This window comes from Bos indicus x Bos taurus, chromosome 4, assembly GCF_003369695.1.
Source record: "Bos indicus x Bos taurus breed Angus x Brahman F1 hybrid chromosome 4, Bos_hybrid_MaternalHap_v2.0, whole genome shotgun sequence".
NCBI lineage: Eukaryota > Metazoa > Chordata > Mammalia > Artiodactyla > Bovidae > Bos > Bos indicus x Bos taurus.
In genome coordinates this window covers 10,637,107-10,654,185 of record NC_040079.1, presented here as the reverse complement: position 1 = coordinate 10,654,185, position 17,079 = coordinate 10,637,107, and the positions used below count along the sequence as shown (strand labels likewise).

The 17,079-nt window shown below is 38.9% G+C and overlaps 1 protein-coding gene and 1 pseudogene across 1 annotated transcript; both read right to left on the bottom strand.

Moving 5' to 3' along the window:
* Positions 1–10,751: 10,751 nt before the first annotated feature.
* On the bottom strand, positions 10,752–11,432 carry LOC113890844 (the record flags this gene model as incomplete). Its single annotated transcript, XM_027538417.1, has 1 exon — positions 10,752–11,432. A coding segment is annotated over exon 1 (681 nt), but the record flags the coding sequence as incomplete, so codon positions are not given.
* A 3,987-nt stretch (positions 11,433–15,419) lies between these two features.
* Positions 15,420–16,115, bottom strand: LOC113890842 (annotated as a pseudogene).
* Positions 16,116–17,079: the final 964 nt, after the last annotated feature.

Here is a 17,079-nt window from a genome sequence, read left to right as displayed (position 1 = left end):
AGTAATGCTCAAAATTCTCCAAGCCAAGCTTCAGCAATATGTGAACCAAAAACTTCCAGATGTTCAAGCTGGTTTTAGAAAAGGCAGAGGAACCAGAGATCAAATTGCCAACATCCGCTGGGATCCTCGAAAAAGCAAGAGAGCTCCAGAAAAACATCTATTTCTGCTTTATTGACTATGCCAAAGCCTTTGACTGTGTGGATCACAATAAACTGTGGACAATTCTTCAAGAGATGGGAATACCAGACCACGTGATCTGCCTCTTGAGAAACCTGTATGCAGGTAGGAAGCAACAGTTAGAACTGGACATGGAACAACAGACTGGTTCCAAATAGGAAAAGGAGTTCGTCAAGGCTGTATATTGTCACCCTGCTTATTTAACTTATATGCAGAATACATCATGAGAAATGCTGGGCTGGAAGAAGCACAAGCTAGAATCAAGACTGCTGGGAGAAATATCAAGAACCTCAGATATGCAGATGACACCATCCTTATGGCAGAAATTGAAGAACTAAAGAGCTTCTTGATGAAAGTCAAAGAGGAGAGTGAAAAAGTTGGCTTAAAACTCAACATTCAGAAAGCTAAGATCATGGCATCTGGTCCCATCACTTCATGACAAATAGATGGGGAAACGTGGAAACAGTGTCAGACTTTTTCTGGGCTCCAAAATCACTGCAGATGGTGATTGCAGCCATGAAATTAAAAGACACTTACTCTTTGGAAGGAAAGTTATGACCAACCTAGACAGCATATTAAAAAGCAGAGACATTATTTTGCCAACAAAGGTCCATCTAGTCAAGGCTATGGTTTTTCCAGTAGTCATGTATGGATGTGAGAGTTGGACTATAAAGAGAGCTGACCACTGTAGAATTGATGCTTTTGAACTGTGGTGTTGGAGAAAACTCTTGACCACCCCTTGGACTACAAGGAGGTCCAACCAGTCCATCCTAAAGGAGATCAGTCCTGGGTGTTTATTGGAAGGGCTGATATTGAGGCTGAAACTCCAATACTTTGGCCACCTGATGGGAAGAGCTGACTCATTTGAAAAGATTCTGATGCTGGGAAAGATTGAGGGCAGGAGGAGAAGGGGACAATAGAGAATGAGATGGCATCATCGACTCGATGGACATTGGTTTGGGTGGACTCCAGGAGTTGGTGATGGACAGAGAGGCCTGGCGTGCTGCGGTTCATGGGGTTGCAAAGAGTCGGACATGACTGAGTGACTGAACTGAACTGAACTGAAGCATCAGAGGATATCATGAAGTGAGTGAACAGACAAGTACCAAATTTGGAGAAAATACCATGTAACCAAAAAGAATGTATATACAGTGGATATACAAAGAACTTCTTTAAATCAAAGGTATTGTTTCTGGATTTTGCACCCAAAAAATTTGAAAAAAAAAACAAAAACAAAAACAATGGTAAAAACACAGACACCTTAATAGAAACACAAGCAAAAAGAGAACCATGATTGTGTGTTTCACACACCAAAAACTCCAAATGGCTCTGAAAAGTATGTGTTCCATCACATGTTTTGTACCAGAAGATAAAAGTATTCATCGTTAGTACAGTTACAAATGACACACGTTTGGCATGTTAAAAGATTTAACATTTTAAAAGAGGGGCTTCCGATGCGGCTCAGATGGTAAAAAAATCTTCCTGTGAGGCCAGAGACCTGGTTTCGACCCCTGGGTTGGGAAGATCCCTGGAGAAGGAAATGGCAACCCACTCCGATGAAGGACAGGGAAGCCTGGCATGCTGCAGTCCATATGGTCAGGGAGAATCAGACACGACTTAGAGACTTAACAGCAACAGTCATCCATTTAGGGCTTCCCCGTGGCTCCACAGCTAAGAATCCACCTGCCAATGCAGAAAACGTAAATTCAGTCCCTGGGTCTGTAAGATCCTCTGAAGAAAGAAATGGCAACACTCTCCCTTATTCTTGCCTGGGGAGTCCCATGGACAGAGGAGCCTGGCGAGCTACAGTTCATGGGGTGGCAAAGAATTAGATACAAATTAGCAACTAAACAACAACATCATCCATTTAAAAATAGATAATGAAGCTCTTCTTTAACAACAATAAAGATAGATCAATAGATAGATAAAGTTATCTATTAATAGGCAGCAGGGGAACCCACATTTAAATAATATTTTCCCATAATTTTGTGAACAGGAATCAAAAATTATTCACATAATATATTGTATGGTTTTATTGGGAGATTAATGGATTAACTGGGTTGAACATTTTCAAATTTGAAATAGCTGATTATCTCTTGACCTCTTCAGGGGTCAGGAATCCAGAGGCAGTGAGCTAGCGTATTATACCCAGCTTTGCACATCTCTGGAGTATACTTTGCTATTACATGCCAATGGGTGTATATATTGGAACAGCCACTTGGAAAAAACAGTTGGACTAAATGGAGTAAATTTCCAGATATGCATACATTTGATTTAAAAGATTCACCCCAGAGATAAACTCTAAAGAAAATTCTGCATATAAACACTATGATAAATACATATGAAAGTTTATGAGAGCTTTATCTACAATAGTTCAAAATAAGAAACAATCATATATGTTTGATTATGTCAAACTACAAACTGCTATACTCATACACTGGAATATAATACAGTACTGAAAATTGAAGGTAGATACAGGTACTTTTGGAGAAGGCAATGGGACCCCACTCCAGTACTCTTGCCTGGAAAATCCCATGGATGGAGGAGCCTGGAAGGCTGCAGTCCACGGGGTCGCGAAGAGTCGGACACAACTGAGCAACTTCACTTTCACTTTTCACTTTCATGCATTGGAGAAGGAAATGGCAACCCACTCCAGTGTTCTTGCCTGGAGAATCCCAGGGATGGGGGAGCCTGGTGGGCTGCTGTCTATGGGGTCGCACAGAGTCGGACACGACTGAAGTGACTTGCAGCAGCAGCAGCATAGGTACTTTTAAAAAGAAGTATATCAAATATAAAACAATTTGAAAATATTAAGATGTGAAGAATATGATAGAATTATCTTTGTTGAAGTTCTATAGCAGATAAAATCTTATTATATTTTTAAGGGTGCAAAATTATTTTTTTAGATGACAAAAATAAAAAGAAAAGCAAGGATAAAACTAAGCTAAAAATCTGCATAGTCATTATCTAGAGATGGTCGCTGGAGAGGAAGGGGATAAAGAAGATAAAATGTGATTGGAAAAATGAGAAATATTCTATTTCTTGACCTGGGTTATGCATACATATATGCTTTCTTATGATTATTTATTAAACTATTTACTTTTGTTTTTGAATTTTTCTTTACTAATGCCCCCAAGGGTGAAGTAAAAGAACTGTTGACTAAAAGAGGATATTTACACATGATGCTTGTATAATACTAATTTAATCAATATTCTGATGATAAGCCTGAATATTTTTGAAAAGGTATCCAGATTATACTAGTGTGGATCCAGAATATAGAATCACATACCTGAGCCTGCAGTTTCTGTCTAAACATAATAATGCTATGGGCCTCAGAGATATTTCAGAAAAACCATGATTTAAGACACACTTTCTGGAGACTGAGTTTCTTTATTTACAGAAATGACACACATATATATTAAAATATTCAAATAATAGACTTCCCTGGTGGGGAAGTGGATATGAATCTGCTTGTCAGTACAGGAGACATAGATTGAATCCCTGGTCTGGGAAGATCGCACATACGGTGGAACAACTGAGCCCGTGTGCCACATCTACTGAGCTGGTGCTCTAGAGCCTAAGAAAGTAGTTGTGCTCAGTCTTGTCTGACTCTTTGTGGCCGCATGGACTGTTGCCCACCAGGCTCCTCTGTCTATGGAATTTTCCAGGCAGGAATACTGGAGTAGGTAGCCATTTCCTTCTCCAGGGGATCTTCCCATCCCAGGCATGGAACCCGCATCTCTATTGTCTCCTGCATTGGCAAGCAGGTTCTTTACCACTAGCGCCCCCTGGGGAGAGCCTGGGGACCTGCAACTACCAAGCCTGTCTGCAGCTAATGAAGGCCCTGTGCCCTAGAACTTGAGCTCCACAGCAAGACCCCACAGTGAGAAGCCTGTGCACAGCAATGAAGAGTAGCCATCCCCTTGCTGCAACTCGAGAAAGCCCTCGTGCAGCAGTGAACACTCAGCACGGCCAAATATAAATACATAAAATTATAAAATTATTTTTTTAATTTAATTTTATTTTTAAACTTTACAATATTGTATTAGTTTTGCCAAATATCAAAATGAATCCGCCACAGGTATACATGTGTTCCCCATCCTGAACCCTCCTCCCTCCTCCCTCCCCATACCATCCCTCTGGGTCGTCCCAGTGCACCAGCCCCAAGCATCCAGTATCGTGCATCAAACCTGGACTGGCGACTCGTTTCATACATGATATTATACATGTTTCAATGCCATTCTCCCAAATCTTCCCACCGTCTCCCTCTCCCACAGAGTCCATAAGACTGTTCTATACATCAGTGTCTCTTTTGCTGTCTCGTACACAGGAATAAAATTAAATTAAATATTCAAATACCTAATTATACTGCTAATTATACTATTACCTTTCTCTAATTTTGACTAGATAATATTTCCATATTTTAAAATGTTAAAATCTTTAATAAATACTTAAAACGTGTGATGCGAAAAGTAAATCTTCTAACTCTTAAGCCTATCTCATTCCTTTTCCAAAAGTCAATGAGTCTTAACTGTTTCCTCGGCGTTCCTCCAGAGACAGTCTGCATATATAAACACATATATTAACATCACTTTTGTTCACATAAACAGAGTGTAGTGCAGCAACATTACAAGTTGCTATTTTCACTTCACAGGAACCAATATACAGGCAGCTGCCTTGTAGCTTTCAGAGACCACAATGCATTGCTTTTATGTTTGAATGGTGTTGTTTTTCAAATATGTAGGTACTAAAATTATTAAAGTATCACCTCATTTTAAATAGAAAAACACAGAGAGCAAGAGAGAATGCTAGAAATATTTTAAAGATACTGCTGAAGAATTAATAGAAGGAACGCAATATAGAACAAAATATATATTTTGAAACAAACACAAAACTATCAGCAATACCTGACAGAGCGTATTTATCAGAAGTGGGGAAGGTAGAGCATGTGCCTGCGAAGCCCTGAGAACGGTGCACAGATGTTGAGGAAAACAGCCTCTGGCTCCCGGGCCTCGCATTACGCTTGTGAGAGTCGTTGCCTGATGCTGGGAGAGTTTGAAACCTGGGGAGCACTGGGGATAGCTACAGCAACATTAAAACCCCAAACCAACCAAACCAGTGTCTGCACTTGCTAAACTCATCAGATAGGCAGCTTGAGGAAAGAAGAAAAAATTGCCAAGAAAAAATACCTTAGGTTCAAGTGTTCTTCTGCACACTGTTCAGCCTAGAGTTGAAAATTATAAGACGCAGTGAGAAAAAAAAAAAAAAAAGCAACACATCTTTAAGTGTAGTTCTGCTGACTATTCGTTAAAAGATAAACTAATTCATAGAACTACAGGCAGAAGTGGTCCTAATGATAGAACAGTTAAAATGGGGTTGCAAATAGCTATGATTATTTAAAGGACATGATGTAAAAGGTGGACACTGTCTGAGAACAGACAGGATGTTATAAAGGAGTGATTGAAGCTATTATTTATGCTGGAAATAAAAAAAAAACAATATTAAAGATAATGAATTCCTTTGATGAACTTTTCAACAGACTGAACACCACTAGATGAAGAAATAGTGAACTTGAACAATGATAATTAGATATTATCCAAACTGAAACACAAAGAGGAAAAACAAAGAATAAAGGAAATCAAGCAAACCAAAAGCAACAGAGCACCCATGAGCCATGGGACAATTTTGAATACCTAATATAGATACATTTGGAGTCCCAGAGGTAAAGAAAGAGGAAGTATGAAAAGTATTTGAAGATCTCAAGGACAAGAATTTTTCAAAATTAATGAATGACTGGAAGCCACAAATGCAAAATCTTGGAAATTCCATGCAGGAAAAGTACAAAGAAAACGTAACTAGACATGTAGTGAAGTGTTAGCTCAGTTACGTCTGACTGTTTGCAACCCCACGGACTGTAGTCTGCCAGGCTCCTCTGTCCAAAACCCCTACCTTGCACCAAACATAAAAATTAATTTGAAAGTGATCATAGAGTTAAATGTAAGCACTCAAACTATAAAGCTACTAGGGGAAAGTATAGGAAAAAAATCTTTACAACCGAAGTGAAGATTTTTTAATATATGATACAAAGAAAAACATGAAACATAAAAGACAACAATGAGAAACTATACTGTAATTTTTAAGTTCTTTTGCTTGAAAAAACATTTAAGTTAATCAGAAGATAAGACTCAAACAAGGAGAAAATATTTCCAAATGACATTTCTTGCAAAGAAACTGTATCCAGGATATAATAGAGAAACTTAAAAGTTTAATAAAATACAGACAAGCAGCCAGAATTAAACAGTGAGGAAAAAAAAAAAGAAAAAATCAACAGACGTTTCACCAAAAGAAGGTACACAGAGAGTAGATAAGTACATGAAAAGTTGCTTAACATCATTAACTGTAACAGTAATGCAAATTGCTATGACAATAAGATTCTGCTTTACATGAAATAGATTAGCTAAAATTAAGACTGTCAATTATATATGAATTCAGTTTCTGGGCCACAGTCTAATCAAAACTGTATGCTAGGTTAAAGCCTTCTGTTTTGGTTTATTTGTTTAAATAAAAACTAACACTCAATGCCTGCTTCCCAGATGGTGCTAGTGGTAAAGGAGGTGCCAATGCAGGAGTCTCAAGAAACAAGGGTTTGATCCCCGGCTTGGGAAGATCCCTTGGAGGAGGAAATGGCAACCTGGTCCAGTATTTTTGCCTGGAAAATTTCATGCGCAGAGGAATTTGGCAGGCTAGAGTCCATGTGGTCATAAAAAGTTGTACACAACTGAGCATGTGGGTGCACACACACACACAATGCTCAATATATGAATTATTCTAACCTATAGTCAAACTGATATAGAATGTTTATTCTTTCTATCTTCTCTAGTATCTGCATATATATTCTGTATCTTAACAGAATGTGTTAACAAGGAGTGTGACTTTTCCTTTATAGAATGACTTACTCTAGGGAGGGGTGGAGGGTGTTCCACAACAATTTACCTGGTAACTTTTTACAGTCGTATAAAATTATGTGACATCAGGAGCTATAAGTTATGGAGTAGGAGATGCAACCCACTCCACTATTTTTGCCTGGAAAATTATATGGACAGAGGAGCCTGGTGGGCCATAGTCCATGGTATCACAAAAGAGTCGGACATGACTAAGTGACTGAGTATTCAGACAGAGCTATATGCTAATTTGTTCTTTCAAAACTTGTTTATTGAAGCATATTTTTTCTCAGATACTCTACTAACCATTGTCTTCAAGGATATTAACAACAGACTGTTTTGTGTTCATAGTTCGACTTCATTTAATGCTTTTGAGATGCATTCATATAGTTACACGTATCTGTTCTTTTTTTATTTCTAAGTATTATTACATTGCATGCCTATTTCACAATGTTTTTATCCATTCACTAATTGAAGGACATTTGGGCTTTTTCTACTTTTTTCTGAATAATGAATAAAATAGCTATAGACATTTGCACCCAGATTTCTGTGCAGCTGCATGCTTTCACCCATTTGGATAAATTTCTAGGAAGGAATTAGCTGTGGTCCCATGTATGGAAGCATTTGGTTCAATGTATCTTAATACACAACAAACTGCCAAGTTTGTTTCCAAACTTATATCACTTTTAATTCCTATTAGCAATGTATAAATGTTTCAATTGCTCCACATCCTTATCAGCACATCTAACCCACCTGAGCTTGCAAATCAGATTAGTGCAGTCCACCAAGTAGATTTAAATCTGTGAAAAATTTAGTGAAATTACTGCCAAAAGCAATAATTCTGTCAATGGGAATACTTTTGGGATCTCAATCCAATAATATTTGTAAAAATGAACCTAAATGCATTTAGGATTGATTTGTTTTACTTCATTTTGATTGGGAATTGTTTCCCTAATTTACTCTGCTGCCTGTGCAAATAATTTAATTCTGTTTCTCAATTCTTTCAACTTACAAGGGTTGTATTTTAGAGAGTCTATGGGGAAAAATTGCAAAATGATGAGGTAAATATTTATGTTTTCAAATCTACACCAATTGAAAGTCTCACTTTATGGATGAAATGTTAAAAAAAAATCATAACACTATTTGTCTCAATTAGCAGAAATCTAGCTAGCAATAGAAGAAAAATAAGCAAATAAAAAGATTTTTGCAGGAGGAAAAAAGCTACATCCAACTAAATTCAACTGGATTAAAGTAATATACTGTGTCAGGGCATCACTGACTCAATGGACATTAGTCTGAACAAGCTCCGGGAGTTGGTGACGGACAGGGAAGCCTGGCGTGCTGCAGTCCATGGGGTTACAAAGAGTCAGACACAACTGAGCAACTGAACAACAATAGCAGTGAGTTATAGTAGGAAGGGTACTGGGAAGTGCTGAAAAAGTTCAGAATCCTGAATTTTAGAATGAATTTTCAAACCAAAAAAAGTTTAAACTTATTTTAAAAACAAATATAGTTATTACTTGCTATTTATGAAAATCCTCTTACTACGAAGGGGCATGCAATTGTATGATAATTCAGCAGTTACAGAGAGCTAATCTGAAAAGTTTTGTAAAGTCTCTCCTCTTCTAAAATATTATAGCTATTTTTTTATGGTATATTCTACTAAATAGGGGCTTCCCTGGTGACTCAGATGGTACAGAATCCACCTGCAATGCAGGAGACCCGAGTTCAATTCCTGGGTCCAGAAGATCCCCCAGAGAAGAGAATGGCTACCTATTCCATTACTCTTGCCTGGAGAAGCCCATGGACAGAGGAGCCTGGTGACCTACAGTCCATAGGACCAACAGAGTGACTAACACACACACATTATCAAATAGAGGGCTTCCCAGGTAGCGCTAGTGTAAAGAACCTACTGCCAATGTAGGAGACATAAGAAATGCTGGTTCAATTCCTGGGTCAAGAAGATACCCTGGAATAAGGCATGGCAACCCACTCGAGTATTCTTGCTTGGAATCCACTGGACAGAGGAGCCTGGCAGCCTACAGTCCATAAAGTCACAAAGCTTCAGACAGAACTGAAGTGACTTAGCATGCATGCACTACGAAATAGAGTCTTGGCTAATTTTTGACATCCAAACCTAGGTTAGGACACATAGGCTACTTCACATCTAAGTGTGGGTGAAAATGATGAGTTAGACTTTGTCCAAAGTTAAAATAACTTTGGATTCTTGGAAGTCAACAAATAAACAAGTAAAATATACAAATCACAAAATGATGCTAGTGAATGGGAAAGTCTCGCTGTTGCCTGCCTCATGTCTCAAAGAAGTACACCTGGAGTTTCCTGGTCTTCAAAGCGAAACATCAAGGAGTTTAGCAAATCGTAGAACCATGGACTCACCGCTGTTACACTTCAGCCATATCAGCACTCACACAGCCACTAACATTGCTACTCATGAGTTACTTCTACATGATGAAGAAATATGCGGGCTCTGGGCCAAGGACATTCTTGCTAATAAAACCAGATGGTTATCTCCCCTTATCTTAACTTGCATTTCAGGATTTTTTTGACTGGCTTCCAATTAAGGACAATCAGTTCAGATCAGTTCAGTTGCTCAGTCATGTCAGACTCTTTGTGACCCCATGAACTGCAGCACACCAGGACTCCCTATCCAACAACAACTCCCAGAGTCCACCCAGACCTATGTCTATTGAATCCGTGATGCCATCCAACCATCTCATCCTCTGTCGTCCCCTTTTCCTCCTGCCCTCAACCTTTCCCAGCATCAGGGTCTTTTCAAATGAGTCAGCTCTTCACATTCAGGTGGCCAAAATATTGGGGATTCAGCTTCAACATCAGTCCTACCAATGAACACCCAGGACTGATCTCCTTTAGAATATACTGGATGGATCTCCTTGCAGTCCAAGGGACTCTCAAGAGTCTTCTCCAACACCACAGTTCAAAACCATCAATTCTTTGGTGCTCAGCTTTCTTTCTAGTCCAACCCTCACTTCCATACATGACTACTGGAAAAACCATAGCCTTGACCAGACAGAACTTTGGTGACAAAGTAATGTCTCTGCTTTTCAATATGCTGTCTAGGTCGGTCATAACTTTCCTTCCAAGGAGTAAGCGTCTTTTAATTTAATGGTTGCAATCACCATCTGCAGTGATTTAGGAGCCCAGAAAAATAAAGTCAGCCACTGTTTCCACTCTTTCCCCATATATTTGCCATGAAGTGATGGGACCAGATGCCACGATTAGTTTTCTGAATGTTGAACTTTACGCCAACTTTTTCACTCTACACTTTCACTTTCATCAAGAGGCTCTTTAGTTCTTCACTTACTGCCATGAGGGTGCTGTCATCTGCATATCTGAGGTTATTGATATTTCTCCCCAGCAATCCTGATTCCAGCTTGTGCTTCCTCCAGCCTAGCATTCCTCATGGTGTACTCTGCATAGAAGTTAAATAAGCAGGGTGACAATATACAGTCTTGACCTACTTCTTTTTCTATTTGTAACAGCCTGTTGTTCCACTTCCAGTTCTAACTGTTGCTTCCTGACCTGCAGGTTTCCCAAGAGGCAGGTCAGGTGGTCTGGTATTCTCATCTCTTTCAGAATTTTCCACAGTTTTTTGTGATCCACACAGTCAAAGGCTTTGGCACAGTCAATAAGGCAGAAATAGATGTTTTTCTGGAACTCTCTTGCTTTTTCCATGATCCAGAGGATGTTGGCAGTTTGATCTTTGGTTCCTCTGCCTTTTCTAAAACCAGCTTGAACATCTGGAAGTTCACAGTTCAAGTATTGCTGAAGCTTGGCTTGGAGAATTTTGAGCATTACTTTACTAGCATGTGAGATGAGTGCAATTGTGCAGTAGTTTGAGCATTCTTTAGCATTGCCTTTCTTTGGGATTGGAATGAAAACGGACCTTTTCCAGTCCTGTGGCCACTGCTGAGTTTTCCAAATTTTCTGGCATATTGAGTGCAGCACTTTCACAGCATCATCTCTCAGGATTTGAAATGGCTCAACTGAAATTCCGTCACCTCCACTAGCTTTGTTTGTAGTGATGCTTTCTAAGGCCCACTTGACTTCACATTCCAGGATGTCTGGCTCTAGGTGAGTGATCACACCATAGTGATTATCTGGGTCATGAAGATCTTTTTTGTACAGTTCTTCTGTGTATTCTTGCCACCTCTTCTTAACATCTTCTGCTTCTGTTAGGTCCTTACCATTTCTGTCCTTTATTGAGCTCATCTTTGCATGAAATGTTCCCTTGGTATCTCTCATTTTATTGAAGAGATCTCTGGTCTTTCCCATTCTGTTGTTTTCCTCTATTTCTTCAACAACCTAATCCACTTCCATTTTCCCTCCACTCTTGTCTTCATCTTATAGATGTATAAATTCAAGTTCAAAATGATTAAACATATTTCTCAAGGTCATAGAGTTGGTCAGAGCAGGGTACATTTTCCCCTAAAGATCAATCAAGATTTCAGAAACCAAATTTAACAGTTCTTCAGCTCTGTCTTTTCCAACAAATAAAAAGGATCATTTGCCCTCTGGTCAGATTAGTCATAAGACACTTTGGAGGAGTCATGGAAATAGTAATCAACTAAATGAAACTATTTTTCTGAATGACTTTGGCAATGTTTTGTTAACTCTCTCTATACCTTGAGCTCCTCAACTGAAAATATTTACAATAATGCTTACCTTATAAGGTTGCTGTTGAATTAAATGAGTTAATAATTGAAGAGTAATTTAGGGACTTCCCTGGTGATCCAGTGGTTAAGAATCCACCTTGCAATGCAGGGGACACGGGTTTGATCCCTGGTCTGAGAAGATTCCACATGCTGCATCCAACTAGGTCCATGCACCAGAACTACTGAGCATGTGCTACAGAGTCCATGAGACACAGCTACTGAAGTCCATGCTCTCTACAGCCCCGTACTCCACAACAAGCAAAGCCACCACAATGAAATGACCAGGCATCGCAACTAGAGAGTAACCCTACTCGCTGCAACTAGAGAAGGCCTGTGTGTAATAACAAAGACCAAAGGCGGCCAAAAATAAAATCAAAGAAGTGAATAAATAAGATTATTTTTTCAAAAGTAGATTAAACTAGATCTGACTACTGAGACAGTAGATCTGACTCAACATAAGTGTCTTATAACCTTCTGAGAACTACGGTTATGATGGTGATAATTGTGATTTTTCCATTTAGAGATGGAGAGATTCATTTGTCTGTCAGGCCCAATCATGGAAAGCAAGTATGTGTCTTGGATATTCTGGGAATATTGTCTTTGGAGATCACGTTTTAAGCTCACCAGCATTCTAGGTTTTAGCAGTGACTTAGAAATCCTGTTATCAGCAAAGAATATGATTTTTAATAGGGCAGTGGCCACTACCCAATGACTTGAGTTTTATTTACCCATAATCAGTACCAACCATCCCTGTAAAAGTCAAGTCTCCTATACAATTCTCAATAGGGAAAGGAATATGTCAAGGCTCTATACTGTCACCATGCTTATTCAACTTATATGCAGATTACATCATGAGAAACACTGGGCTGGATGAAGCACTAGCTGGAATCAAGACTGCTGGGAGAAATATCAAGAACTTCAGATATGCAGATGACACCACCTTTATGGCAGAAAGCAAAGAGGAACTAAAGAGATTCTTGATTATGGTGAAAGAGGAGAGTGAAAAAGTTGGCTTAAAACTCAGAAACTAAGATCATGATATCCAGTCCCAACACTTCATGGCAAACAGATGGGAAACAGTGGAAATAGTGACTAACTTTATTTTCTTGGGCTTCAAAATCACCACAGATGGTGACTGTAGCCATGAAATTAAAAAACGCCTGCTGCTTGGAAGAAAAGCTATGACAAATCTAGACAGCATATTAAAAAGCAAAGACACCACTTTGCCAACAAAGGTCTATATGGTCAAAGCTGTGGTTTTTCCAGTAGTCATGTATGGATGGGAGAGTTGGATTATAAAGAAAGCTGAGTGCTGAAGAATTGATGCTTTCAAACTGTGATGCTGGAGAAGACTCTTGAGAGTCCCTTGGGCTACAAGGAGATCAAACCAGCCAATGCTAAAGGAAGTCAACCCTGAAGGACTGACACTGAAGCTAAAGTTCCAATATTTTGGCCACCTGATGCAAAGAATTGACTCATTGGAAAAAGACCCTGATGCTGGGAAAGAATGAAGGCAGGAGGAGAAGAGGACAACAGAGGATGAGATGGTTGGATGGCATCACCGACTTAATGGACATGAGTTTGGGCAGACTCTGGGAGATAGTGAAGGACAGGGAAGCCTGGCCGCTGTAGTCCAGGGAGTCACAAAAAGTCAGACTGAACAACAACCTAATACAATGTTTCCTTTTTGTGATTTCCTTTTTCCTTCAAGTCAATTTCACATATTCATTTTACTTGATTTCACTTTTATGAAAATATATGATGGAGAGAATAAAATATGCTATGATATGCCTAAGGCTTCAAAATTGCCTCTAGGGATTTTCAGGTCTTATTCTATTAACCCTCCCCCTCCATTCTCTGCAATGGATTTGAAAAGGCAGCATCTGAAGAAAAACTTTGCATATTTCAATTTCTGGCCTAAAGCCAGCCTACTTTACTACTTAGAGAAGGCTTTGAAGCCTGAAATTTATTTATTCAGGCATAGGCACAAATCCAGCATTTCCACAGTTTCTGTAGATTCAGTGCTAATAGTTAACATGTTATTGTGCTTATTCACTTAACTTGGGATGTTCAAGTTTCATACAATTCAATCTCCTTTTCAACAAAACAAAGAACAAAATTGTATTAGACTTCTGCCTAATCTTGTGTTTTTAACTGAGCACCATACATTAATGACTGTCAAATAGATATTTACATCCCTGGCTCTCTTCCAAGGATATTTTTATTTTCATTTTCCTGTAGGATGCTTATTTCTAAATTCACTGCAATAATAAAAATGACCAAAAAAATAAAACAATAATAACAACTACCATTTATTCAATACTTACCACTTAACTGGCCCTCATGGTTACTTTATGTTCATTATCCTATTTACTTTTCCTCTGAGATTAATAATCCTTTGAGCTGTATACTCACTGCTATTTTACTTTATAAAAAATGGAAGCTCAGAAAGATTAATTTTGTGAATCTATATTGAGTATGGGGAAATATGTCCTTGTTACTTTTCAATCAAATTTAGAGTCCCCATGTTTAATTGTAAATTCTAACTTGGAAATTCTTATCAGTTCAGTTCAGTTCAGTCACTCAGTTGTGTCTGACTCTTTGCAACCCCATGGACTGCAGAATGCCAAGCTTCCCTGTCCTTCACCAGCTCCCGGAGCTTGCTCAAACTCATGTCCATCGCGTTGGTGATGCCATCGAACCATCTCATCCTCTGTCATCCCCTTCTCTTTCTGCCCTCAATCTTTCCCAGCATCAGGGTCTTTTCCAGTGAGTCAGTTCTTCGCATCTGGTGGCGAAAGTATTGGAGCTTCAGCTTCAGCATCAGTCCTTCTAATGAATGTTCAGGACTGATTTACTTCAGGATTGACTGGTTGGATCTCCTTTCAGTCCAAGGGACTCTCAGGAGTCTTATCCAACACCACAGTTCAAAAGCATCAATTCTTCGGTGCTCAGCTCTCCTTATATTACAACTCTCACATCCACACATGACTACTGGAAAAGCCACAGCTTTGACTAGATGGACCTTTGTTGGCAAAGTAATATCTCTGCTTTTTAAGTTGGTCTGTTTCAGGTCATAGATTTTCTTCCAAGGAGTAAGCGTCTTTTAATTTCATGACTGTAGTCACCATCTGTGGTGATTTCAGAGCCCAGGCAAATAAAGACTCACTGTTTCCATTGTTTCCCCATCTATTTGCCATGAAGTGATGGGACCAGATGCCATGATCTTTAGAGTTTGAATGCTGAATTTTAAGCCAACATTTTCACTCTCCTCTTTCACTTTCATCAAGAGGTTCTTTAGTTCTTTTTCACTTTCTGCCATAAGGGTGGTGTCATCTGCAGATCTGAGGTTATTCATATTTCTCCCAGCAATCTTGATTCCAGCTTGTGCTTCATCCACCCCAGCATTTCACATGATGTACTCTGCATATAAGTTAAATAAGCAGGGTGACAATATACAGCCTTGGCGTACTCTTTTCCCAATTTGGAATCAGTCAATTTGTTCCTGTTGCTTCTTGACCTATATAATCTTGAGCAGATTTCTCAGGAGGCAGGTAAGGTTTTCTGGTATTCCCTTCTCTTTAAGAATTTTCCACAGATTGTTGTGATCCACACAGTCAAATGCTTTGGCATATTCAATAATGCAGAAGTAGATGTTTTTTTTTTTTTTTTTTTTTCTGGAACTTTCTTGCTTTTCCTATGATCCAATGGATGCTGGCAATTTGATCTCTAGTTCCTCTGCCTTTTCTAAATCCAGCTTGAACATCTGGAATTTCATGGTACATGTACTGTTAAAGCCTTGCTTGGAGAATTTTGATCATTACTTTGCTAGCATGTCAGATGAGTGCAATTGTGTGGTAGTTTGAATGTTCTTCAGCATTGTCTTTCTTTGGGATTGGAATGATAACTGACATTTTCTAGTCCTGTGGCCACTACTAAATTTTCCAAATTTGCTGGCATATTGGGTGCAGTTCTTTCACAGTAACATCTTTTAGGATTTGAAATAGCTCAACAAGAATTCCATCACCTCCACTAGCTTTGTTCATAGTGATGCTTCCTAAGGTCCACTTGACTTCGCATTCCAGGATGTCCAACTCTAGGTGAGTGATTATACCATTGTGGTTTTCTGGATCATTGAGATCTTTTTAGTATATTTCTTCTTTTTTGTATAATTCTTCTGTGTATTTTTGCCCCCTCTTCTTACATCTTCTGCTTCTGTTAGGTCCATACCATTTCTGTCCTTTATTGTGCCCTTCTTTGCATGAAATGTCCCCTTGGTATCTCTCATTTTCTTGAAGAGATCTCTAGTATTTCCCGTTCTATTATTTTCCTCTATTTCTTTTCATTGATCACTGAGGAAGGCTTTCTTATCTCTCCTTACTTTTCTTTGGAACTCTGCATTCAAGTGGGTATATCTTTCCTTTTTTCCTTTGACTTTAGCTTCTCTTCTTTTCTCAGCTATTTGTAAGACCTCCTCAGACAACCATTTTGCCTTTTTACATTTGTTTTTCTTGGAGATGATTTTGATCACGGCCTCCTGTAAAAAGTCATGAACCTCCGTCCGTAATTCTTCAGGTACTCTGTCTATTAGATCTAATCCCTTGAATCTATTTCTCACTTCCAATGTATAATCATAAGGGATTTGATTTAGGTCATACCTGAATGGACTAGCAATTTTCCCTACTTTCTTCAATTTAAGTCTGAATTTTTTTCTTTTTTATCAATAAGGAGTTCACGATCTGAGCCACAGTCAGTTCCTAGTCTTGCCTTTCCTAACTGTATAGAGCTTCTCCATCTTTGGCTGCAAAGAATATAATCAATCTGATTTCGGTATTGACCATCTGGTGATGTCCATGTGTAGAGTCTTCTCTTGTGTTGCTGTAAGAGGGTGTTTTCTACAACCAGTGTGTTCTCTAGGCAAAACTCTGTTAGCCTTTGCCCTGGTTCATTTTTAACTCCAAGGCCAAACATGCCTGTTACTCCAGGTATCTTTTGACTTCCTACTTTTGCATTCCAGTCCCCTATGATGAAAAGGACAATCTTTCCTTTCATCAAGACTATCCCATTTCAGGAAATTCATATGATATGTAAACTTGGTATATCATTCACATCCCAAGTATTTCTTCACTTCAGTCAAGCATCAACTCTTAAGATCACAGTGGGGGGTCGGGGGGTGTGGTAACCTTAAAAAAAAAAAAAAGCTATGGAGAGTTCCCTGGCAGTCCAATGGTTAGGACTCTGCTTCCATTGTAAGGGGTACAGATTCA